This window comes from Taudactylus pleione, unplaced genomic scaffold (assembly GCF_031769625.1).
Source record: "Taudactylus pleione unplaced genomic scaffold, aTauple2 ptg000127l, whole genome shotgun sequence".
Taxonomy (NCBI): Eukaryota; Metazoa; Chordata; class Amphibia; order Anura; family Myobatrachidae; genus Taudactylus; species Taudactylus pleione.
The window spans coordinates 8,970,844-8,998,531 of record NW_028284529.1 but is presented as its reverse complement, the minus strand read 5'-3'; the positions used below and the strand labels follow the sequence as shown (position 1 = coordinate 8,998,531).

The following is a 27,688-nucleotide window of genomic DNA, read 5'->3' as shown; positions in this document are numbered from 1 at the left end:
CACGCCTAGTAAGGAGTGCTACATTGCCCATGTCCTCCTTAAAGGATGCTACGGATCACAAGGTTGAAATATGCCTAAAATCCATTTATTCCCTTGCTGGGGGGGCATCCAGACCACGGCTATGGCCGTGTGCTGGGTGGCCAGAGTCATGGAGCGTTTGGGTGATAGCTTGGAGGTGTCTCTGGAACTGACTCTTCACCTGAGCAGGTGGAGTTAGTGGGTAATCTCAGAGACTCAGCCACGTACATTAATGAGGCAGCCTTGGATATAGGTCTCCTTACTTCAAGAATCTCCTTGGCAGTGGTTGCGCTCTTGGAAAGCGGATGCGGATTCCAAAAAGGGTTTGGAATGCTTGCCTTTTAATGGACAGGTCCTGTTTGGCCCTGATCTGGACAAAATAAGTCTGCATGTCTGCCATCGGCTACAGTCCCATCAGGGTCTGGTAATTCGTCCTTTCGGCCCTATAGGGTCCAGGGTAAGTCCAAAGTCAGTCCTTTCCGAGACAGTCCAGGGCCAAGAAGTCTGCCAAGCCAAAGAAACAGGCTTGGAGTACAAGACGCCCCACTCCCAAGTCGGACGATAAGCCTTCTGCCTGACGGGACGGGCCTCCCTTTGGGGGATCCCACAGTGGGAGGCTGCCTGCTTTGGTTCGCCCACTGCTGGTACGTGACTACCAAGGACACTTGGGTACACGAGGTGGTCTCTCGGGGGTATGCCCTCTCCTTCCGGCGCAGGCCCCCCAGCAGGTTTTTCACCACGGGCCTTCTGTCAGATCAAAACAAAGCCCTGGAACTACAGAAAGTGTTGCACTCTATGCTCCAGGCTGGAGTTATAGTGCCTGTTCCATTCTCCCAGAGGGGCATGGGTTTCTATTCCAATCTTTTTCTGGTGCAGAAACCCAATTGGTCTTACCGACCCATCCTCAACCTCAAATTCCTCAACAAGTCCTTGAGGGTTCCTCGGTTCAGAATGGAGACCCTGCATTCCATTATACTGGTGATGGAGCCTGGGGATTTCATGGTGTCATTGGACACCTGCATGTCCCCATTATCTTAACACACCAGCAATTCCTCAGGTTTGCAGTGCTCGACCACCATTTTCAGTTCCAGGCACTGCCCTTTGGTCTGGCAACAGTGCCTTGAGTCTTTACCAAAATCATGGCAGTGATGGCAGCCCACCTGCGGATGCAGGGGGTTTGCTTGTTGCCTTATCGGGATGATCTCCTGTTGGCAGGGTCTCCAGAGGTCCTCCAGCTCCATCTGCAACTGACAATATCTGTGTTGCAGAGTCACGGCTGGTTAATAAACTGGAAGAAATACAACCTGGTTCCCTCGCCGAGGATGCTCCATCTCGGGGCTCTGTTGGACTCTCAACAACAGAGGATCTTTGTGACAGAGGAAAAGATCTCTGCATTACAGGCAAAGGTACTCAGTTGCCTTCAGAGCCGCTGACTGTCTATTCACTCAGCGATGAGGTTACTGGGCTCCATGGTGTCACTGTTCGACATGGTGAAATATGCTCAGTTTCACTCCAGACCTCTGCAGCAGTAGATACTCTCCAGATGGAATGGGTTGCCCCATTGGATAAGGACACAGACCATGGTGCTTTCTCCAGAGGTACGTCTGTCTCTGCCTGGTGGTTGCGGGCGACTCACCTGAACAGGGGACAACCCTTTTGGGTGGCAAATTGGGTCCTTCTGATGACGGGCGCCAGTCTCCGAGGCTGGGGAGCAGTGACTAGTCCACACTTGTTCCAGGGCAGGTGGACCCCGGCAGAATCTGCGCTTCCAATAAACATCTTGGAACTTCGCGCGGTATTCAATGCTCTCCAGCAACCAAAACATGTTCTCCACGGAAAACCCGTGCAGGTACAATCGGACAACGCCACCATGGTGGCTTACATAAACCGCCAAGGAGGAACCCAAAGTCAGGCAGCCTTGACTGAAGTGTCCCGCATCCTGACTTGGGCGGAGGACAATCCCCCTGCCATCTCATTATGTGTTTATCACGGGAGTCCTCAACTGTGAAGCAGACTTTCTCAGCCGTCAGGACGTGCATCCAGGAGAACGGTCTCTTCACCAGGAGGTGTTTCAACTGCTGGTGGACAAGTGGGGCCTTCCAGAGATAGACCTCATGGCCTCCCGACACAACAACAAGCTGCCTGTGTACGGGTCAAGAACAAGAAACATGGAGGCTCTTCTGGTGGACCTTCCAGTTTGCGTACCTCTTCCCTCCATTCTGTGGTTCGAAAATTCAAGCAAGAAGGCGGCAGTCTCCTGTTGATAGCTGAGACGTGGCCCAGACGTCACTGGTTCTCAGATATTTGGAGTCTCTCCGTAGACACTCCGATGCTGTTGCCTCTACATCCGGACCTGTTGTCACAGGGTCCTTGCCATTACAGAGACCTGAGTCGTCTGTCTTTGACGGTATGGCTGTTGAGACAGTAAGGTCCAGGGGTTTTTCCAACTCTGTGGTTAAAACCATGCTCAGAGCTCGGAAGCCTGCATCTGCAAGAATTTACAATCGAGTATGGCACACTTTCTTTGAGTGGTGTTGCACTAGAGGCTATGATCCTCCGGTGTGTTCCGGATATCCAGGGTGTTGGCTTTAATACAGGCGGGCTTAGATGACGGTCTTCACCTTGCTGCTCTGAAGGTGCAGGTTTCTGCCCTGTTAGTATGGTTTCAGCGTAGGATTGCTACTCTTCCTGATGTCCGCACCTTTCTGCAAGGTGTACTTCGTATTCAGCCTCCCTTTATTCCACCAGTGGCTCCTTGGGATCTGGCTGTGGACCTGAGGGCTCTCCAAGGACCGCCATTTGAACTGCTGGGCTCAGTGGATTTGAAATGGCTTACAGCTAAGACTGTATTTCTTCTGACCATTGCTTTCGCCAGAAGGATTTCCGAATTAGGGGCTCCCTCATGTCTGCCTCCCTTTTTCTCATTTTCTATAGGGACAGGGCGGTGCTTCGCACTCGCCCTAGTTTTCTCCCGAAGGTGATATCTAGTTTCCACATTAACGAAGAAATCATAGTGCCGGCCTTTAATTCTCCAGACCTCTCGGTTGGTGAGGCCACCTTGGATGTGGTACGGGCTCTAAGGATTTATGTTGACCATACTAATTCTTTTAGGAAGTCGGACTCCTTGTTTGTCCTCTATGGCTTCCGAAAGAAGGGTTGGCCTGCCACTAAGCAAACTTTGGCAGGATGGATTCGCATGGCAATTTCTCAGGCTTATATTCATGAAGGCCTTCCTGTTCCATCCTCTGTTAGGGCTCATTCCACTAGGTCTGTGGGTCCTTCGTGGGCAGCTCGACATGGTGCTTCTGCTGTTCAGCTGTGCAAGGCTGCCACGTGGTCTTCTGTCCATACCTTTGTAAGGTATTATGCAGTCGATACCTTCGCCTCTCAGGATTCTTCCTTCGGGCGGCGGATTCTCCTTCCAGCACAGGAGCGTCCCCACCCTTAAAGGATACTGCTTTGGGACATTCCCAAGGTATCCTGTGGATACCCTATGGACCCTGAAGTAGAAAATATGAGATATGGTAAGAACTTACCCTTGCTATCTCGACTTCTATGAAGTCCATAGGGTTACACAGGACTCCCGCCCTGTTGCACCTGTACTGCAAATGGGCTTTGATCTGGTCACCGGTTTTTCCGTCTCTGACGTCATCCGCCTATACCCCAAGGTATCCTGTGGAACCCTATGGACTTTGTAGAAATAGAGATAACAAGGGTAAGTTCTTACCATATCTCATATTTTTTCGTCCCATGCCTTAACAGCCGACATATCTAGGATTTGTTCCTGTGCTCCAGCTATCGCCTCTCTCCTTAATCTGGATATAAAATTATTTTCCAAACTTATTGCGAATTGTCTCAAACTTCGCCTCCCACATCTGATCCATAGTGACCACATGGGTTTTATACCTGGAAGGGAAGCCAATGATGATAATACCAAGATAGTTGATCTGATCTACAATGCTGCAATTTCTAGAGCTTCCACCATACTCCTGTCTACTGATGGCGAAAAGGCTTTTCATAGGATAGATCCTCAATTAATGAAGGGGATGCTGGAGGACATGGGACTGGGCTAAATTTGTCTGCATAGAATCCTGTCACTCTACAGATCCCCCTCTGCCATGTTAAGGATTAATGGGACTTTCAATTGGTGATAATAATTGCACTGATAAAGCATGCCCCTTATTTACCTTGATCTTTTTGTTGTGCATGGAAAGTCTGTGTAGAGATATTAGGCAGAATGCAAACATTTTAGGCATCACAGCTTACATCACAGCCTCCCAGGTTTAAACATGAAACTTTATAAAGGTGCAACCAACAAGGAGTGTTACAGTTACCTAGATTTGACAGCTATCACCATGCATTGGTAAAGGAATGGTTTCATCTAATTGAATTCTTTATGTGCTTGGTTGATGTGTACCTATCAGCAGCAGACAAATTATCTGAGTTTATTGCTACTTGGATGGGTTGGTTGGACTTTAAAGAGCCCAGGTATTTATGTAGACTCTCTTGCAAAATCACTGCCCCCCACGACAGCCCTTTAGGTGAGCTGGCCTCTGGTATATCCCATGTCATCAAACCCTTCCAGCTCTCATCCTAACCCGCTGCTCCATGCTCCTTCCTCACTGTCTACCTCATTTGTGTCACCCCTGTCTGTCTGCCCCTCTCCTTTAGAATGTAAGCTCTCACGAGCAGGGCCCTCTTCCCTAATGTGCTTCTCCTTCCCTTACTCATTCAATCGTATACTCCTAACTCCCCACAAAGGCATCTAACACTAGGTTACTGATGCCCAGCTGCTTATTTGAGTGTTATGATCACTAATACAGCAATGTTTATAAACTATGTCCTTGTTCTGCTTTGTATTAGTCGCTGTTTTCTTCTTTGCTCCTTTGTTTATGTACTTTGTAAGGCACTGTGGAACCCTTGCGGCACCATATAAATAAAGGATAATAATAATGTCTAAGGTGCCTACACACATAGTGATGTGCTCACGATCCGGCCTGAGGCACGATTTCCCCTGAACTCTCCCCAGGCAGCTCCCTGGCAGTCGTGGTCACGACTTGGAGTAAAAAATGTCCAGTCTGACTTAAGATCTAGTGTATTGTGTCCCAGATTGGCAAATCTGCCCTACAGCACGGCAGATCTGAAGATGCGATGTACGATGAGTCGGGACGCGCGTCGGCATCGTGATCGTGAGTAGAAACTCACGATTTGGGGCATATTTTACACGATTTGTTGAAATCGGGAAAATCGTGTAAAAAATCGCTATGTGTGTAGGCACCTTAACTTCAATTGCTCTTGACATTGGTTTTCTCTAGTGTCCAAAATCAGAAATAAGAAATCAGCAGAAATAAAAAATAATAATCATGCGTTTTGGAAATGTCTTTGGAAAGGCGTCATGGCATTATTAGTGAGTTCAGTGCATGTGCAGGAATTTTGATGCTAACGCCATATAGAAGGATGTATATAGATGTGGATATACAATATTACAGCTAGCTTCATGTTTCTTAAAGTTTGTTTGTTACTTATATTTTAGCCTAGGACTAAACAGCTTTGCTTAGTCACAAAGGGTGGTGTTAATGTTATGCTTCATTCTTTATATAGGTTCAAAATCCTCTGCTATGAATATAAATTGGAACAATAAACAAAATCACCTAGAGGTTAACAATTTAAAGCTGTTCCCTCACTTGCCTTGTGTCTCATCAATTTCCCCAGAGATACATTTTGGAACATCATCCAGCACTAAGGTGTGATGACTTATGTCACATGTTAGCATACTGCTTAAATCATTTGAAAAGATTAACAGTGAGAAAGTGGCACTTGTTCAAAACCAAATTGATTTGCTAAAACCGGACGATTCCTGTGACCTGCTGGCCGTCAGACACGCTTTTGGAGTTGAGCTTGGTGCTATGATTTACACATACTTTGCTGGCTATTCATTTCTGGTTTACATTGATGCATAAAGAGGTCTTAAATCAAGAGATATGAAACGCATCTCAGCAGGAAAAAAAAAGACTTATGAAGCTATTTTAAAGTCATTCAAATATATATGTAGGGCCTTGAAGATTATAGATGAGTGAGAAAGTGGCAGATTATGGAGTTCCATTATACAATATATAGATTATGGTCCAAATTAGAGGAGTGATATGAAAAACTAACAATAGGATTGCATGGTGTGAAAGCAGCACGCGGCATGGCGTACCGTGGCGCTCGCACGCGGCAAATCACATTGCGCAATACGTGCACATGTTTGCAGCGAGAGAGGCAAGGATGCAAGAGGACACATCTGTATATCTATATTAGAATACTATAAAACAAATAAGTGCCAGTTTGACCTGCCTGATGTCACATATATTGTTCATATGTTTCCACCTAGTGGATGTTCTAGAGAATGCACTGTAAAATCAACCACAAAAACAATAATCAATTTTTAAAAACTTTCTCAGTTTCAAAGTATATTTTATTGTACATTTCTGCAACCATAGTCCAGTGCAGGGCTTCATCATTCAATTCAAGTAGTCCAAAATTACTTTTCTTTGGGTTCTAGCACTAATGGAGATTATTGCTTTTCACTATAGTGGCAGCCCTGCAACAGAGTCCTGTAAGATACAAAATTGTTCAAAGATGCCAAATTTCCAACATTTAGTAGCACTGTATATACCATAGTAATAATGAATAAGTAAAGTAAATATTATATTAAAACATACTGTATATGTAACATTAGCAATGAATCCAACAATGATAGATAGATAGATAGATAGATAGATAGATAGATAGATAGATAGATAGATAGATAGATAGATAGCGATAATAGTTTGAGTGTGCAATTGCAAAGATCCAATATGTGTGTGAGGTGTAATTTAAACAGGGTCCTGACATTGTTATGATGCTGGCACTAATTATGTCCATTTCTTCTCACCACTTTTTCAGAAAGAGATGACAACACGGATGTGCCAGTGAAGGAATGCACTCTGAAGGTCAAAGGCAACACCAATTTCTTTCTGGTCATGTCCAGTTTACTCATGGGAGACATGAATGTGTGTGACTGACCAACTGGACCTCAAAGTGGACAGTTTCTACGTGGATGTGTCATTGCCCAGGCTCCAACAATGCTGCTAGCACAATTCTGAGGATAGTGTAACTGGAGTTGAGACAAGTGCAAGTCTCTTTATTGTATCACATTCAAAGAGATAAACAATACTAAACCCAAAATAGCATCACTGGATTCAGGATTTCGTCAGATCTATCCTATATTTTTTATTGGACTTATTTGTACTAATGCCAAATCAAAATTGTCCTTTATATTTTCTACAGAGCTTCTTTTTCACTACACCTCGTACTTGATAACATCACATTATTTTTGGGTTGACTGTTTTTATAAATACACACACATATTCAGATTTGTGCATTTGTATAACCTATGTGTCCCTACAGGTGGGAATTTTATTCATGTACAATAGAGATAGAGAAACAAATTGTAAAAGAGGATGATTAGAAAATAATATTAAGAGGAGCTAAATATACAATAGATAGGACTACATAAAATTGGTGTTTTGGGGCGGGCCTGATTCAGCAAGGATTGCGATTACGCACTCAATCGGCTGATTGATGCGTTCTGCGCATACGTATACATCGAGTGCGCTAACACTCCACTGCGATCGGGACTGTGATAACAGTGATTATGCAGACCCATCACAGAATGACTGACAGGAAGTACCGTTTGGGGGAGGTGACGGGGGGTAGGGGGTCAGCGAAACGCAGGCATGCCAGTGCGTTGAAACGCCATTGCAGGGGCATGCATAAATTATCCACTGTGGTTCCATACGCAGTTTGTGTACTCACTGCATGCAATGAGGTTAGCAATTCCTGAGTAAGGTCAGGGCTTGTGCAAGTGTGCGTGATGCTGCGATTGTACTCAATGTTACAGATGGTTTTGCAGTTTTGCTAAACATTACGGATGTGTGTAAGGTAAATTGGGCGTCCTTATGTAGTGCAGCAATGGATTAGCATATCATCGCAGTGAGACTGTGTGCGTAATCGCAGCCGCGATCCTTGCTGAATCAGACCCTTTGTCTATAAACCGCAAATAGCATATCTAAGACAGTCCTTACTTACTTGCGTGTCCTTCTACAAGTAACTGGCAATATAGTAAGATATATACTGCCAAATGCAGGTATGCTGCTATCTCTTAACTCACAAATGTGGTTGGGCAAATATGTTTTCTGAGAAGAAGCCATCACTGTTTACCGTCAATTTTAAGAGTTGTCATTCCCCTTAAACTATTTCCGAGTATTTATTTTTACCATAGCCTAACAAATATAAAACAAACAAATGTACTGATGAGTACTTATAACTGCCTACGGGGTATTTTACTAAGCAGTGGATTTTCAAAACCCATATTTTTTGCAGATTTTGACTGCCGTATTTAAAAGGTTAATAATAGCAAAATCAGGCTTGTTTTGCATTAAATATTATAATATATTGAAAATGTGCAAAAATCATGGGTTTTCAAAATCCATTGCTTAGTAAATATGCTTGTATAACCTTCTGTAGAGGGGTAACTTGCACCCCCCCCCAATAGTCCAATATGTTCTTTTTGGGGGTAAAAAAAAAAGTCCTCAGATTACCCCAAATTCAACTTTTTTGTTAGTTTAGGCACCCCAAATTTAATTACAATATTTTTTTATTGAAAAATAATTGTTTTTTATATTTTTTTTTTGCAACTTTTCAAGGTGCCCTCAAAGTACCCCAAAATCACCTTTTTCCCTACTTTTTTTTGCATTTTTAGTTTAATTTGTTTGAGATCAAACAAAAAAAAGTTAATTTTTTACATTTTCTTGCATTTAAACCCCCCCCCCACAAATCAGCCATTTGACACTATTTAAAAACCTACAGTACCTTCCTAATATTCCCACAAACAGCCTTCTATAGGGTACGGCTAACAAAATTATTCATTTTGGGGGGTCCAGGATGGTCTCCCCACTTTTTCACTCACTTCTCTCAAATCTCAGTTGGCAATCAATTCACACTCCTCCGCTGCGAGTGGTGCGAATAGGCATTTTTAATTGGATTGGAGAATTCTCGGGAGCGTGCTTCGCTGCGAATTGTGCGAGTTTCCAGAAACGAACTCGCAATTCGCACCTAATTGGATTGGAGAATTCTCGGGAGCGTGCTTCGCTGCAAAGTGTGCGAGTTTCCAGAAACAAACTCGCAATTCGCACCTAATTGGGTTGACCCCACTGTCTTAAATGATACACCACCTGCAAACACCATTGTCTTCCAAACATATTTGTTTATCTACTCTGTCGTATCATACACGGCAACAGAACAAAAATAAAGAAGTCCTCTTGCTGAATAAAACAGCTGTACAGCTATATAACAGACTTCTTGTGCTATAACAAAGGCATTATATTACATGGAGGCTGCTCAACAAAGCACATCATATATTACTTTATGATTCTGAAGCATTTCTACAGGTGTATGATGCGATGTAAGTGGTAAAACATTCTATATAAGCTGCATATCATGTTGGCGTTATATAAATTAAGGTTAATAATAATCTGTCAAAGACCTGCAAAGCCGCACTATTGCCATTTTACAAAGTACAACACAACAGCACCCAGTCACCATACATCTATCCTCCGTGCGCTACAACTCACGCCACACATAGCGTGGGAGCTCTGTGTGATTCGGTAGCGCCGAGCGTCTTCTCGTGCGACTTTTTACATTCAAAAGCGTCTTATTCGCACAGTGATGCGAATATTTAGCACAAGCAGCTTCAGTTGATTAAAATTATATACAGCATGCCTATGTTCTGTGTGCGACTGTGGGTGTATCACACTGCCGCTATTACACTGCCGCTCACACTGTAACGTAGCATTTTGCATGTAGATACACCCGCAGTCACTCACAGAACATAGGCACGCTGTATATAATTTAATGTATACTTGTGCTAACTATTCGCATCGCTGTGCGAATGAGACACATTTGAAGGTAAAAAGTCGCACAAAAAGACACTCAGCGCTACCAAATCACGCCACGGCATGGCGTGACTAGAAGGACTGTTTAGCCTGCAAGGAGGCTAGATGTATGAGGACACATCTGTACTAAACACAGATAATTACTGTCTGTTATCACTACAATATATCTCTTGCAAAGGAACTAATTGTACTGTTCTTGACATTGTAAATAACAATATAAGTAATTGTTAGGAATGCCTAATAAATGCTTCCTTACTTGGTAAATTCACAGGTGCCACATGCCTGTCAATGGATAATTGACACGGAAGATGAGCTCCAGTATTCCGCCCTTGGTCCTTCCCCTGCATGATGCCCACCTTGTTCAAAATTTATTTAACCACTTAACTTGTGTGGTCGCATGTGATGCGATTGCAGCCAGAAGTGCATCTGCTGACAGGGTTGCATCCAATGCGACCACACCAGCCTGCATCGGGGACAAAAGTGCAAGGAAGGGAACTTAGTTCTTCCCCTAAGCACTATTTAGCGAATCAGATACAACAGAGGGAACGGACCTTCAGTCCCCACTGACACACTCTCCACTGCGCTCTGCATGTGGGGGAGCGGGGAGGTTATAACCCGGAGGGATCTGCAAACAGTGGGGGTGGGGCAAAATAAAGTAATATAATGCTGGAGAAAGTAATTTTAAAAAATTACTTTTGACATAGGGGGAGGAAGGGAAGGGGGGAAACAGGCTTCTTACTGGGGAGTTAGTTTATAAAACGGACTCTTACTACTAAGGGGGTGTGTGGGGTACGGTTACTAGAATTAGAGGGATCTATTGACAATAGGAGGTGGGAAGTTATTTTATAATGGGGGCCTATGGACACGGGGTGGCGCAAAACACCCTCTAGGCATTTTTTTTTCAATAAAATATTTAAATATAATTTTAAAATGACTTTTTAAACTGTATATTTAAAAAAAACTGACAATTTCTGACCAGGAAAGATCATCAGTAAAGTGGTTAAATAGCAGCCAGAACACGGCAGGGAGACATTTAGTGAATGAGTATAATAGGGATTGATGCTAAGAGGCATGGAAAGCCATCGATAGAGTATGGGTCAGCAGGACTTTGATAAGCAGCACACAGGTTGCACTTGGTAAGTGATATCTTATAAGAAAGGTCTATTCAACGGGATGTAGTTAGAATACTGAGGGCCGGGATGCCGTCTGTTGATATCCCGGCGTCGAAATCCTGACTCGGGACTAAAGATAGGCGTCTAAATCCCGACATCCGTCTACATACCGAAGCCGGAATCCCGAAAGACGGCATCCCAATCGAAGATAAGCCGGGCCGTGTTAGCTGTTAGCCGCAGGGGGAGGTTAGGTTTAGGCCCCCACGGGGGGGACAGGGTTAGGCACCCCCCAGTGAGGGTTAGGCACCACCAGGGGGAGGATAGGATTAGGCACCCCCCAAGAGGGTTAGGTTTAGGGTGCCGGAATGTGCGGTTAGCGTTAGGCACCACTGGGGGTTAGGCAACCCCCAGGGAGGTTAGTGTTAGGCACCACTAAGGGAAGTTAGGGGGGGGAGAGGGTTAGGGTACTTACAGGTGCCTCTGTCGGGATCCTCAGTAAACGGCCTTCCAACCCCTATTTAACAAGGGCATCCATTTATTTAAGTTTATTGATAGTTTCTCTTCCTAGGTCTCATACAACTAAGAAGATGGTGTGAACCTAAGAAGGACTTTTGATAAAATAAATGTGGGTGTGGGGTCCAGTAAGCTACCGAATCTCCATCCCAATCTGTTACACCAGTCACATTTTAGTGTCACACTGCAGTATATTGGTATATAGTGGCATATAGCCATAGCCCTGCATAAATGCCAGAATCAGGCTTCTACATTACATTTTCAAGGTTTTTTGTTTATAAAAAGTCTCAGGGTACTTTTAGATTTAACATAAAATAAAATACATCATGTTCTACACACAGTTAAAATGGTGTGAATATACATTGTATTAGACATCAAAATTGTATTTACTATTTGATTTGCTATATACATCATCGTTGAAATATGAAATATTGTAAGGTATAGTTCCAGTCTTCAGGCAGGCTGAACTGGTTTTTACTTAATGAATGATAATCGGAATAAATAATATACATAATAAGCTAACCTGCATAATAGAACAAATGATCTCTAACATAATACTAACAAAATACTAGTTACATAGAGTAATATATGTTTTTTTCTACTATAAAACAACGTAAGGATGGATTTTCTAAAATTATATTTGTGATAAAAAATATATATATTTTTTACAGTTATTAGATGCGTAGGAAAAGTCCATGGGTAGATACTGTTTTGCTGCTGTTATTTTTCTGTACAATTACAACAAAATATACTTTGTATGATTTGTAATGCAAGGACTGAAATGCGTAATGGAGCAGCTGAAAGGCGGTATAATCTCTGTACACTGCTCATGGCTGCTGCTCTTATTACAGGAAATCAATTAACACTGAACAGCAAGAAGTTTACATGTAGTGACTTCCTAAACTAATCCGGTTTGGCTTGGAAAAGGCATGTCTTCACTGAACATAATGAAGATTAGTGAGGCTAGGTAGGGTTTCCATTTTCTAATGATTAAAATAATACAATGAAATTGTTATTTATTAACTGAATGCCATGTTACATTTTGTTAATTGTGTTTTTTTTTTCTCAAACAAGAATCGCTGTACATAATTCTTTGCCTGACTGCTGTAGCTTGTAACTTTGAATACAAAGTACAATTTCTAATGAGATTATACTGGTTCGGTCAAGCATTTCCAGCATATCATTTCCTTAATTAGATGTTTTCTTTTTTAGAACTGGATGATAGAAAATTGTTATGAGATTAATAGGAGTACACTGTCTAATGGTTAACATGGCAGTAATGGGATATGAATATAAGATTTTAAACCAATAAAAACTCAAATGGGATATGTGTGCTCATGTATTTATTCAATTATGTATGGTATAAACCAACTGTATTTATTAGTGGCTCCATCTAATCAAACAGCATGAATCACGCTACAGCCAGGGATGATAAATGGTGCTTTTCATAAAAGGAAATAATCATTTATATAGTGTTGTTGTGTTGTTTTGTTTTTTTTGGGGGGGGGCATTTGTCCATGCCCTTTAAAGTTTTCACTGAGGATTACTTAGGGGTACATTAAAGCAAATATGCGGCAGAACCAAGTTCTGAGAAACATGAAAATTAAGGGCAAAAACAGAAGGTGTTGGATGTAGTGCACTGATATTGTGTATATTAAGACATAATGCTTATTTATTAATAATATTGTTATGTCTTAATAATTCAATATCAGTTTGTGCACCATATATACCACCATTTTGTTTTTGTAGCTCTATAGTGTTGATGGTAGCACTCACCTAACATATAATAATTTATACCTTGTTATGTGATGAGCGATTACTGTACACCAGTGGAGATTACTGTTATTAAAAAAAATGCGCTTTTCTCCGATGGAGATTTTTTAATTTGTTCCCTAATAATTGGGATATTTAAGTCTTAGAAGCCCTATAAAAGACCAGCCACTTCATCATTATATTTATTAAGGGTTTGAGGAGCTAGGTGACAGAAGAGGTACATTTGTTTGCTATAAAGTAAATGGCACATATTAATAAGTGCAGCCTAATCACCACATTGGAGCTTGATGTCAAAGGCTCCAAATCATCTCTGACCTCCTCATACAAATTCACAAGGTTTGTACAGTAGAGCTGAAACCTTTGCACTACCTTCTGATCTGAGATGGTGTCCAGGGCCAAAGGCTGCATATAAACACGTGGCCTGTAATGCCTCCATTGTCCCTTTGCGCTGATGTTCCCCCTCCTCCATGTTGGCAAAAAAACTGTAAATATATTGCTGGAGTAGTCCATTTAGCACACTTCCTATGGTCACACTGTTGCCACACCCACATTTGGATAGGGGGGTGTCCTTTTTCTATATGAGGCCCTTCCTGGCCAATGTGCTGTAGTTGTAGCAATCTTGTCTCTTACAACTGACTCTTTTAGAGTTTTTCTGTTTTCTGGCAGTTTGAGAAACTAGAGCTCTAAAAATATTACGATTTGTATTCAAAACATTGAAAATAAAACTGGATGGTGGCTTTCAATATGTTGAATTTGAGACTTTGACAGGCAATCGTGCCTTTGGAAAATAATTGATTTAAAAATCGCCATGAAAATCATCCAAAAATGAAAATTTTCACCAAATAGAAGTTTAGAAAATAAGGGTTACCGAGATGCCCGATGTTCATGCATATGATCTGATGCTGCATCTTTGGACACAGTAGCGTATCACAAAAGCCTGCAGTGGACGTCTTTCTACTACAGCCTCCTGTTGCTTTTGCATATACCGCCCATCTCTGAATCAGGCCCTATGTCACCCCCACCCCTGTGCCATCTGCAGATGACAAACTAGTTACACTACTGGTGGGCTCAGGTCTGGGGAGGCTGCAGTTGCTGCTGGGACATCAAGGGGCGGAGCCAGCGCTGGTAGGGACTGCGGGCAGAAGACAGGGAGATAAGCAACTTTCCTGCCCGCTTCGTGGCAGTGTTCAGATTATGCTTTCCAGAGATGGGGAAATCTGAACACAAAGGAGAAGTGGAAAGCAAAGCTTTCCGTCCTTTAATTAATAACACTCACCATACTAATGTATGGTAAATTTAATGCGATTCATCCACGGAGCGGGGGTGCTGCTGGAGAAGTGATGAACTTCTCCACGGTAACCCTGCTCTGTGAATTGCACAAAGCAGATAAAAACCCTGTTTTCCGCAAAACAGGACTTTTCTCTGCTCTATGAATAGACCCCGATGTCACTGAGTAGACATAGCCTGAGCACGTGTGCTCTTGGAACTATGCTTTCTTTTGCTGTGCCTGGTCAGTGAAGCAGGGGATGAGAGTCTCCAGTGCTGGCTCATTGTACTCTAATCCAGTCTCTTGTCATTTTTTATATTTGTTCATATAATATATTTTTGTTATATATTTATTTTTCTACTTTAGAATTGATAGATAATAGTATACCTGTATGTTACAATTACTCTTTCATTGGTGTTCAGAATAAATTAATAAAAAATCATCTTTTTATCCTTTACCTAAATAAAAGTTACAGTTTAATAAATGCATATCATTTTCAGAGCGTGCCCCAGTTACTAGAGCTCTTTCTTTTTCATGTTCCAGAAATACAAGTACAAGCATGTGCAAGGACAACAAACTGCGGTGGCTTGTAGTTCTGCAGCTGCTCTAGGTGCACCCTACTGTATGTTGTGCACACAAGGTCATGTTGCTAAGGTGCACTTTGCTATGTCTCTAGTAAGAAGTATTACTTGTCCGCTGTAATGTGGTTTGCTGACGTTACCCTCCGCATCGGAGCACAGCGGCCAGGAGAATGATGCATACGAAAAATGCGGTAAACGGGGATTTTACCGCATTTTTCGTTTACTGCATCCCGCCCCTGGTGTTAATTATCAAACCTCTGCAGTGTTTAAAGGGGAATGAAATAAATGTAAAAACATGCCACTTCACACAGTGTAGGGTTCCCAAGTCATAATATGAAACAGCCTCAGGGCCTGATTCTGACCCGCTCGGAGGCGGCTCCGTCGTGCACATGCGCGAGACCCGAATAACGACGGCCAAGCCGTCGTTATGGTTCTCGCAACAAAGGGGGCGTGCTGTCGATGTTGATTGACAGCACGCCCTCTTTGGTGGGCGTGCCGGGGGTGTGGCTGCCGTCTGGAGCCGGCCCGTCCATCTGGAGCCGGTGTGGCTGCCGTCTGGAGCCGGCCCCACTGACATCACTAGTGAGCCAAAAGCACTCCTGGGCTTGCGGCGGCGAGACCCTACCGCAGGGTCTCGTCGCAAGCCCGATGGTCGCGATGGTCAAGACCATCATTTTAGCCGCTTGCTGTGGTCACCCACAGCTATGCGAGTGGCCAGGAGGCCGCTCCAAAAAGGAGCAGGGAAGGCCCTGATTCAGAGCGAGCGCTCTGTCATAGCGTCCGGCTCTGAATCAGGGCCTCAGTTATTTCAGCACAGATTTCCTATAGGTAAAAATGCAAGCATAGCTAGGAATAAAACAGCACAGTCCTAAAATAATATAGATATATATGGGTTGGGTATGAAATGCCGGCTGTCGGGATGCCTTTGGTCAAAAAGCCGACAGTGACAGCCCGATGCTTGGTATCCGGACGGGTCTGGATACCAAGGGGGGGTAACCCTCCCCCCTTCTCCCCTTAACCCTCCCTTCTTAGTGCCTAAACGTAACCCTCCCCACCCCGCACCCTAACCCGTTAGTGCCTAAACCTAACCACCCCCCACATGGGTGCCTAACCCCCCCAGTGGTGCCTAAATCTAACCCCCCCGCGGCTAACAGTTAAGGCGCTCCGGCTTACCTTCGATCGAGATGCCGGGATTCCGGCTTCACTATGTAGGCTGGCGTCGGGATTTTGCCACCTATGTTGTTTAGTCCCACGTCGGGATTCTGACACTTGGATTTAAACAGATGGCATCCCAGCCGCCGGCCACATGACTACATCCCCCTAATGTATTTGATAGTTTTTCCCTGTAGATAATAAATTATTAGTCCCCATGGCAGGAGTCTGTGATTTCCGATAAACCTTTAGCAATCCAATGCTATTGTCACCAGTATAAGCAGCATAACAACTTGCACACCTTAATTCCGGTCCCATTCCAAATCAATTAACAATATATTTTACTCTAGCCATGGTGTATTGTAGGGCAGATGCAATTTTATGGCCATTACATTTGCTAAGAAAAACAATGCAGGTTAAACGCAGTCCATATTAATGGAAGCCTTAGAGCTGAGGTACCCAAACTCGGTCCTCAAGGCACCCTAACAGTCCAGGTTTTAAGGATACCCATGCTTGGTCACAGTGCTCATCCATAGGTATCTCTAAAACCTGAACTGTTGGGGAGCCTTGAGGACTGCCAACCAATAACTGAGAGGGCCTGATTCAGAGATGTGCGCAATGACTATTATTACGCAGATGGAGAGATTGTTTGCCATTGCATATGCCACACTGCGCACGTGCAGCAATTGTTTTGTGATTACGCCTACACAGAGCATCCATTCGCAAAGTGATGGTACTTATACAAAAACCAGCATGCTCCTACAAGTTATGTTAGGTGTATGAGGACACATCTGTGTTTTCACTGCCAGCCATGGGCGTGCTGGCATCTCTTCGAACCGCATCATGCCAAAAACTGTAAAAGCTACCATGGCTTGTTGAAAAGTGCAGTTTAACAAATAAAAGGAATGTTTTTCTACCTGTAACCTGTTTCAACTTGGGACCGAGCTCGAGTCAATTACAGCTCGTGGACCGGCAGCAAATTAGAAGCAGATGCAGCGAGACAATCATTGCTTGCTGCGCCATAGCTCCGCCCATTTTCGGTGTCTGTCGTCAGATGTCGCCAAGCGGAGCCTTTAGTACGGCGGTGACTTTCAATAGAAGAGGACGTCGTTTGAAGATCTCGAAAGAGGCCAGAAGATGGTGCTGCTGATCAGCACGGGACAGTAGCAGAAGAAAGAAAGAAGATGAGGACTAGAAAGTGCTGCAGGTGGTAGGAAGCAAAGAGCTAAACGAAGATCCCCTCTGCAGCCTTTCCCAACTTACCAGTAGGATGTCTTAGCACCGGTAATTTACCATTCCACCTCCCTAGACCACCAAGGGTCGGGCATTAGGCCCGTGGGTGCAATCAGGCTACAGGCCTGTGGGGCATGTTAGACAGGCAGGTAACTTATGCCACAAGTAAGTATTAAGTGACTCTGGGCATTAGGTCCAGGTCACTTTATGCCCCCTAAGATAGGCAGGCAATAGCTTGAGCCCCTGGTGAGTGGCTGCTGGTGAGTGGCTGGGCACTAGATGGGTAAGGGGGGCCCCTACTGTGTGGCATAAGGGGTACTATTGTGTGGCATAATGTGAATAAGGGGCTCTATGTGGCATAATGTGTATAAGGGGTACTACTGTGTGGAATAAGGGGCTCTACTGTGTAGCATAAGGGGTACTACTGTGTGGCATAATGTGTATAAGGGGCTCTACTATGTGGCATAACTTGAATAGAGGGTAAATATGACACATGTCAAGATTACATATTTGTACAGTAGGTGGGCATGTACATCCTAGCACCGGCCCTGTACACACACCGCTCATATTGTACAATGTACATACATGTTTGGGTTGCAAAACTGCATCCAACTCATTCTGGCCCTTTTTGTGTTAAAAGCAAAATGTAATGCATCTTCAATATTGTCCAAGTACATTATAATATAATGTACTATTAGCTGTGGTTGCTTTTCTGAAGCTTAAAATTGTTTAACAATGTTGTTGTTGAACGAGGCTTCCTATTGTTAAAAATGTAATTAAATTTATATATGTCTGATTAACCTCATTTACATTTATTTTACTATATACAAAATCCTGATAAAGTGGTATTAAATAGGATAATCCTAGAAAAAAGTGATGCGTTTTAAAATAGATTTGTAATTAACTAATGCTGTTTTAATATTCTTAGGATATGCAAGGATTAAGTTATATACTTAAAAGAATTGTAATTAACTGTCTGAAATCTAAACCCATACACTGAGAGGCTGGGAGTAAATGTAGTTATTATACCTACTACTAGTTTGTAAATAATAATACACATAATTCATCCATAATGGTTTTATTGCAGTATCTACAAACTATGGGTCAGGTTCAGAGTTAGGAGTAATGACAAGTTGCAATTTGTTCCTGGAAAAAAACCCATGTTAAAATACAACAGGTGAATATGCAATTATTTTTTGCTTGCTGGGAAAATACTGACTGCTTTTATGTGTGGCAAATAATTACTAGGCAGCTTTGCTTTTGCACTGACATGTAAAATTAAGCTAGGACATACTCCATCTCAACTTTAAATCTCTGCACATTTTAAATATGTCCCACGTGCCAACCACTCCTTTTTGTTTTGTTATTCACTCTGAATCAATATATATAGTAAGGCAGCGGTTCCCAAACTCGGCCCTCAAGGCACCCTAACAGCCCAGGTTTTCAGGATATCCATACTATGGTATGGGTTTGAAATACCGACACTGGAAGCCTGTCAGCAGAAATTCCCAATGCCGGCTGGTAAGTATAGTTAACCCTCCCCTCTTCCCCCCTAACCCTCCCTTGGGGGTGCCTAATCCTAAGACTCCGGGGGTGGTGCCTAACCCTAACCCCCCACCCCGCACCCTAAACCTAACCCTCACGGGGGGAGGGGGGGTGCCTAACTCTAACTTCCCCCCCGGTGGGCCTAACCCCCCTAGCCTAACCCTTACCATCCTGGGGGGGTGCCTAACCCTAAGTCTCCCCAGGGGTGCCTAAACCTAACCATCCCCCCTGTGGCTAACAGCTCCCGACGCCTGGCTCACCTATGTTCGGTATGCCAGGCGTCAAGATTTCGGCGTGGGGCTAATGATAGGCATCGGTATTTAGACACCTATCTTTAATCCCATGTTGGGCTTCAGTGTCGGGATTCCGGCGGTCAGCATTCCGGCCGCCGACATCCAGACTACATCCCGTATATTATACATGAAGACTAAGGGGTAAATTTACTAAGATTCGGTCCTCTTCTTCATGTATCATCCAATGGGACTTGGCGAAACAAAAAGAACAGTGACCGATTCCACCTCGGTTAAGCATAAGTATATGTGTTATCAGATATACCTATACGATGCGGAATGACAGAAGATGCTACTCTTATGAAATTCTCACAGCTCGCCAGCCAATCAGAGGCCGCTCTACATGTAGCAGCCACTGATTGGCTGTGACCCACGTGCCTCTCACTCTACAAAACGTGGGTCACAGCCAATCATTGGCTGCTACAAGTAGAGCGGCCTCTGATTGGCTGGCGGGTCATGAGAATTTCAGAAGAGTAGCGTCTTCTGTCATTCAGCGTATGACAGGTCAGTCGTTTTTTTGTTTTGCCAAGATCAATTGGATGCTACATGGAGAAGAGAAGAGTGTGGTAGGTAGGTGCGTAATAACATTTTTCAATCTACAGTGTGTGTGTCTTGTGGTTTTATAACTATTTTTTTTATAGTGGGAGTACATTTGGACGCAGGTTCTGGAAAGATAATGGGCATTCTTGGAAGGCGACTGGGAGGTAACGGAAGTGGCAAAACCAACACATGCTACTGTTGCTTATTATGGGAATGTTGCAGACCAGGAGCTGAAAGCGGCCGTGTGCAGAGTCACATAGCTGCTCACATAGGGTGTCATACTCAAATGGAGAAACTGCACATGCCATAGAGCTGGTGCAAGTTTTGATCGAGCGACCAATGCTGCACCGATGGTGCCTCTAAAGATGCACTGGACAGAAAAGCAAAGGGGATGGGATTTGTACCAGCACTAGCATTAAGACACGGCCGCATTTGTATCCATCTCTGAATCGGGCCCAAAGCGGCTGGATTTGCAGGTTGCAGTGGTAGCCAGATTTACCATCTTATGCTAATGCAAGATTCTGTTCAGCTAAATACAGGCTCTGTGTCTGCAAGTGGGAAGCTGTGCTGTCTATTCGGCTTTGGAATGGGTATGAAATACCGGTTTAGCCGCCGATTCAAATCCCGACTCCAGAAGCCCGACAGGACAAGATCCTGACCAGGCTGTTAAGCACCGGAATGTGCTTTGGTGACAGAACTGCGCATATTATGATCCACTTTAACAATATATACTAATGTGTCATCTAGATATTAAGAAAATGAGTTAGTCCCGAGAGGGCTTTAAATAATGTGACCGTGTAATCACTTTAGCCTCAGTAGTGTGTAGCTCCCAGGGAGGGGTATCACTGTATTATTTACACAGATGAATTACCATGGCTGGATTTTTAGTGAAGTACAACATTATAGGTGGATATTATTCCATATAAGAGGAGATAGATATATATATATATATATATATGTGTGTGATCCCGGTGACAAACATTGTGTAATACACATAAATTATATGTTCACTGTGACTGTATTGGAGATCAACCAGAATCACCTATAAATACATTCATGTAATTTCATGTGTATAAGTATAAGTCCAGAAATATTTTTGTGAGCCGTTAACAAGACTTATTTACCATGCCATTGAATTATATTCACAGTCACACTGAATAACTGGGCATGGTCAGCCTTAATTGTAGTGTTTGAGTAATAACCACAACTTCAGTAGTGTGGAGCTGCCGGGGAGGGGAAGCATCATTTATAAGGAGCTCTCTGAGCAGATCATATTTTAATGTGACAGCACAATACACATTGCTCACAGAAATACAGTGTGTAATCTAATCATTTGCATATTCTGACTACCCATAAGCACACAGATTAATTGTCATGGCTGAACTATAGTTAAACTATAGTTAAATGAATTTTCATAGGTTGATCTCACCCCATATAAGAGGGTATAGGTATATACATGATCCCAGAGAAAAGTATTGTGTAACACAAATTGGATGCTTTACTGTGATTATATTGGAGATCAATTAGAATCACCTATAAACACTCCTATGTCATATGCAAATATAAGACCAGAAATATTGTAGTGAGCTGTTAAGAGATTTAGTTATTAAGATATTGAGCTACAGTCACACTAATTAGCAGGGCTTGATAAGTTATTACCTGGAATGAGAGTGAATTCTTTATTAATACTCGCTAGTAGGTTATAAACCATTTTGGAATAACATACATATATATGGAAGATGACATTTTGAAAATAATTACCAACATAAATACACGGGACACTACCATTTTCTTGTAAGCAAAATTTTATTAATGAAACATTCATGTGGACATATAGGGGCATATTCAATTGTGTGCGAGAATACCAAAAAACCTGCACCTGCGAGGTTTTTCCTGCAGGTGCGGGATTTTTGCTATTCTATTAGGTGCGTGTTTTTTAAAAAACACGCACTGGGAGGTTTTTTTTCACGCACCTCCTGAGCTAGCGTGATTTTTCCGTTAATCGATGATTTTAGGAAAAACACCGGGACTTGCTCTGATACCCCCGTGGCACCCCCCCTGAGGACTAATTAAGCAATTGGAGCCAGCTCTTCTGCAGCAGGGTGAGTATGTCAGTGTGTGTGTGTATTAAGTGTGTATGAGTGAGTGTGTGTGCATGAGTGTGTGTGTGTGTGACCCCCGGTGCGGTGTGTGTGGCCTCCCCGGAATGGGCGCTGGGAGAACTACATCTCCCAGCAGCCCTTGCTTCTCCCATCAGCCCCTGGGACTCCCAGTAGCCCCCTCTCTAGTAAGAAGAGAGAGGGGAAGCCACTGGGAGCCGCAGAGACCCCCTGCCAGGTAGGTGTTTTTTTTTCATTTTACACAGCGCAGGGTTTTCACAGTTACAGTCACAGTTGGTGTTTGTACTCACGGTTTTAGAAGACAATGGGGCCCGGTGCCTTCTGCCTAAATCCCTTGGCATAGGGAATACAAATACACAACGACAGGAGTGGTACTCAGGTCTTTACAAATAGACAGGGTAATCCACAGACTGTTGTCTATTTATTTTGTAAAGACCTGAGTGCCGCTCCTGTCGTTGTGGCTGAGGCAGAAGAGACACATCCGGCCCCGACTTCAGAACAACATCAGAGAGCTCTGTCTGAAGAACTGCCGCACATGCGCAGTACCTCCAATCGTGCACCACAGTCCCTGCCCGGTGTTGAGAAGGAGAAGGTGTCTCCAATGTCTCAAAAAAATAAATAAATAAATTTGCCACTGCAGACAGCAGTACCAGAACTAGGTTGGGGCAGCTCCTGATGGGGGGGCCCTGAAAGAGGTGGGCCCTTGGGTACTCACCCTCTGCGCCCCCCCTTAATCTGTCTCTGTTTCTAAATGTTGTATATCAGGTTGCCTATGGTAAATGGATATAAGTTGTGGTTTGCAGAAGGATATTCATGTCAAAAGTCAGTAAATATACTGTAACTGTAGTTATGATCAAACTTGATGCGTTTCTCCATGTGTGCTCATGGCTTCATCAGAAGCATATTGTCACAAGCTGCCGCTGCGTCTTGTCGGACAACAGTTCTACGGGCAGCTCTCTCAGGACTGTTTCTAGGAGATGTGGACGATGCGCTGCTACTCCGTGAAGTCCTCCTACCTGGCTGCTCCATCATCTCTGCCTTGACCGGATTGGTTCCTTCTCTTATTTCTTTCCCGCTTGCTGGTTGCTCTGATGCCGGTGATAGCATTCACTACAGTTCGTGCTTTCCGGTTCCTGGGTGTGGAATTCTTGTTTCTGTGTGTTCCAGCTTTTCGTGTCCAGCATGTATTACAGTTTCAGTTGCGTTCCAGCATTTGAGTGGACAATCTACGGCAAGCATCTCAGCAGTCTCAGCTGTATTGCAGAATCTGAGTGGACAATCTGTGGAAAACATCTCAGCAATCTCAGTCGCATTTCAGCATCTGATTGGACAATCTGCATCAAACATTTCAGCAGTCTCAGTTGCACTGCAGCGTCTGAGTGGACAATCTGCGGCAAACGTCTAAGCTGCACTTCTGTGTCTGTGTGGACATTCTGTTACTACCTTTATGGCACCTCAAGTTCACAACAGCCCCCAAGGCCGCAACTCGGCCCCAAGGCTGCATCTCAGCCAAGTTCACAACAGCCCCCAAGGCTGCAACTCGGCCACAAGGCCGCACCTCAGCCAAGTTCACAACAGCTCCCAAGGCTGCACCTCAGCCAAGTTCACATCAGTCCGCAAGGCTGCGACGTGGTCACCAGACCATCATCCCGCCAAGTATCAGACCACAATCTTGCCAAACATCAATCAGCCCTCAAGGCTGCAACTGGGCTACTAGTCTCTCTCCTGACAAGGACTATCTTCTCCGTTAGTCCCATTGCTTCATAAAACTCACAGCATTATTGCTTCAACTTTGGGCTACCCAGCCTTACTCCTGACAAGGACTTCCTTTTCAGTTATTCCCATCACTTCAAATAATCCTCAGCACTATTGTCTTAAGTCTAAGGTGAATCTTCCCCTAGATTCATAGCACATATGAACAATAAACACATAAAGACCAAATGGTTTGTGTGGAGGAAGCATAATGTCTTAGCACATGGTAAGACATTCAGAATGGTGACACCAGAATGTCAACATGATCAGAATAAAAATATAAAAATAAAAATCCTCACCCTAATACTAAAAGGCACATACAGTATACTGTTGACATTGTACCGTGACATTCACAATGTCGTCATGTTCAATATCAAGATTTTGACCATGTCAACATTCTCAATGTCAACATTCAAACCATGTAGACATTCTGAATGTCAACAAAATGACTACATACTCTGAATGAAAGTTATTTAGTCTGATGTTCAGTTGTATAAAATAGATTGGATAGTTTAGGTGATTTGCATGTTTCACTGAATATCCAAGTGACGAGAAGTAAACACAACCTAATTTTCAAACAAATGAGCGAGGACCCCGTGTTTTGGTTCTAATTCATCATCGTGATTTTTTGTTTTGGCCAAACCACCCTAAACCCAAGTTCGGTTTTTAAATCCGAGTCCTGAACTGATTACAGAAATTAACCGGGATCCAGTTAGACTCAGAACCCCAAAGTGATTCTGAACTGAGACTCGATTCGACTCGGAACCCCTAACTTCGGGTATGTTCGTATTTCAGGAAAACCAAAACACACATCTCGAAAAACAAACAGACATTATATTTCCACAATTACTATTTATTTGTTGAATTTAACAGATTGAAAAATAATAAAACAATGAATATGGAATATGCAAAAGTTTGTTATATAATTTATTTAAGGCTTCAAAACTTGCCTGAATCAGTAGGAATAAATTAAGCCAGGTAAAGTTCCAGAGTTGAATAAGCAACCTCCCTGAGACTTCTAATCTCAAGATGTTGTATCTTATCCAGAACCGTAACTAGACATTTTGGTGCCCTGTGCGAAAGAAAGAGCATCGGTGCCCCCCTCCCTCTCCCCCTCCCCTCCCCCCCAAAAAATGGCTGATATCCTTTAGGATATTGCTCTCCCCACCTCCACCCTGTCTCTCTCAGATCTGGTCAGTAAATAAAAAATATCTACTCTGGCAAGGATATGGGATCATTAGTGTACCTCATTCCATAAGAAACAAATAAAAAATTTGTATATATATAGGACCAAATGTCTGGCACTCCAAATGATACACCAAACTATGCCCGTTGCCCTCACTCGTAAAGTTACATAGAAGACAATTTGTGCAGCACTGAAGGATAAATAACTCAGACAAATAGCAGAATAAATTGTCAATGTTTCAGTGCACCTTTATTCGGCACTGTCTTCAGGCAGTGCTGAATAATACTGCACTGAAACGTTGACAATTTATTCTGCTATTCGTCTATATTATTTATATATATAAATAATATATATAAATATACATTATATATATATATATATATATATATATATATATATATATAAAATGTTGTCTGTCATTTTGAACCTCCCCTCCCCAGGCTCTTTACTGTAGATGAATATGGGGACAAACACTGACTCCCCATTGGCACATACCTGCTGCTGGATGTGACTCCGGGCCTAGCAGTAAATGGGGACCTTCTTGTGCTGCCATGCTGGATGTCGTCAGGGGACCTGTCACAGTGAGCACCTGCATTGCTGTGCTCACTACTGGATGCTGTACTGCTGCACAGTGCACACCGCGCTGCTGCACACCTGACCCAACAGCTCCGAGTCCTCACTCACCCTAGTTACGGCCCTGATCTTATCAACAACAAGGGGCTCTTCTAAGTTGTTCACTAAGAACTTCAAAATAAAGATAATGAGACTACTGCAAAGCAGAAAAATAGATTGTCAGAAAGATTATTAACAAAGAAAAGTTAAGGGGAACTGTTGATGTGAAGGCAAGATCTGGAACACCCAGAGAATTCCCTTATAACTGCTCATAAACTAGTCAAAAATGCAAAGTAATATCACTACAAAGCAGAATTTATCGGACATCCGAGTACTGGTTCAGAGTACAGTGCTGCCTACACAAAAAGGATCTGCACGGAAGACCTGTCAGGTGTAAACCTTCCTCCATACTTCCTTACTTTTTATTTGTTTCCTCTGGGAGAAGACCAGAGAGGAGGTGCAGTTGGCTGGTGATGGGGGCGGGTGTTTGGTATTATTAGGCCTCACCCCAGTGTGACATAATACCACACATAACGGTCTTTGAAGAGAGGATAGGGCCAAAATGGCATGGATCTACAAAATCCTGCATTAGGCCCCCAACTGTCCATTTTACTAGAAAATGGGCGGGATGCTGGAGGGCCGCCTACTCTTCAGGGCGTCTCCCTGCAAATTCGAGAGTCTCCAGGAGAGTAGGCAAGTACAGTATGCTTTCCTATTACCTTATCCTAATAGGCAACATATGAGGTTTCAAAAACACTTAGACAAGTCATCAACATTTTTACAGCAAAGTCCAGTTTACTGATAAAACACAAATTAAACTTTTTAGCCACACAATTTATTTCAAGAGGGAAAAGAAACAGGTGAAACATTTGAAAAAAGTAACCCCATGCCAACTGTTAAGGATGGTGGATCCTTGAAGCTTCGTTTGGGTTTTTTTACAGCCAGTGTCACAATAAATATTATGTGGTTAAGGGAAGAATGAATTCAACAAAAAATATCGAAAATAATAGTAGCTAATGTGCTAGATTTAGAGAAGAAACTGAAGCTGCAAAGTGTTTGTATATTCAGGGCCGCAACTATGGGGGGCTAAGGGGGCACGTGACCCGGGTGCCGGACTTGAGGGGGTGCTGGGGAGAGGCTGCCGGGAGGCTACGTTGCTGCTCTTGTGGGTTTGGAGCCGCATCCTGGCCTTGAGAGGCACAGAGACACTGTCAGTCTAATGTGGTGCTGGTTGCAAGTGAATCAGTGCTCGCTGACCGGCAGCCAATATGCAGAGGCTGCTGGACTATGAGCTCCAATTGGTTCGTGAGCTGTGCCACATTACAATGACGGCAGTACTGATCATTCCCCAGTGTGTGGCAGCTCCGTCCCGCGTCACCCCGAGCTCACCCACCACACAGCCCTGGCAGGTAAGAAAAGGAAGATGGGACCTTACTGTGGCTTAATGTAATAGAGGCCTTACTGTGGCATAATGTGTAAGGACCCTTACTGTGGCATAATGTGTAAGAGGCCTTACTGTGGCATAATGTGTAAGAGGCCTTACTGTGGAATAATGTAAAAGGGGCCTTACTTTGGCATAATATATATGGGGCATTACTGTGGCATAAATGTATAAGGGGCATTACTGTGGCTTGATGTATAAGGGGCATTACTGTGGCAGACTGTGTTGTAAGGGGCATTACTGTGTTGCACAATGTGTTGTAAGGGACACTACTGTGGCATAATGTGTTGTAAGGGGCATTACTGTGGCATAATGTGTTATAAGGGTCATTAATGTATGGCATAATGTGTTATAAGGGGCATTACTGTGTCACAAAACCACACACCTTTTGCATCCTCTATGTTGTATTATTTTGGGGGGGTGCCAAATTACGGGTATGCAGTTGGGAAACCAGTGGACCTAATCCCGACAGCCGGCTTCCTGACTGCTTTATCCCGGCGAGGGTTAAATGACAGGCATCTAAATCTAGACGCCTGTCATTTTACCGACGCTGGGAGACCGGCGCCCGGCATCCCG

At 43.5% G+C, this 27,688-nt stretch overlaps 1 protein-coding gene across 3 annotated transcripts in view; it reads left to right on the top strand.

Moving 5' to 3' along the window:
• MOB3B (MOB kinase activator 3B) overlaps nucleotides 1-9,925 on the top strand; it is a 134,453-nt gene extending 124,528 nt beyond the window's left edge. For all 3 annotated transcript variants that reach the window (XM_088472654.1, XM_088472652.1, XM_088472653.1), the window contains one exon: nucleotides 6,946-9,925. In XM_088472654.1, the coding sequence (XP_088328780.1) occupies nucleotides 6,946-7,064 (119 nt within the window). In that variant the 3' untranslated portion in view covers nucleotides 7,065-9,925. The remainder of the gene's footprint in view (nucleotides 1-6,945) is intronic.
• The last annotated feature ends 17,763 nt before the right edge of the window (nucleotides 9,926-27,688 follow it).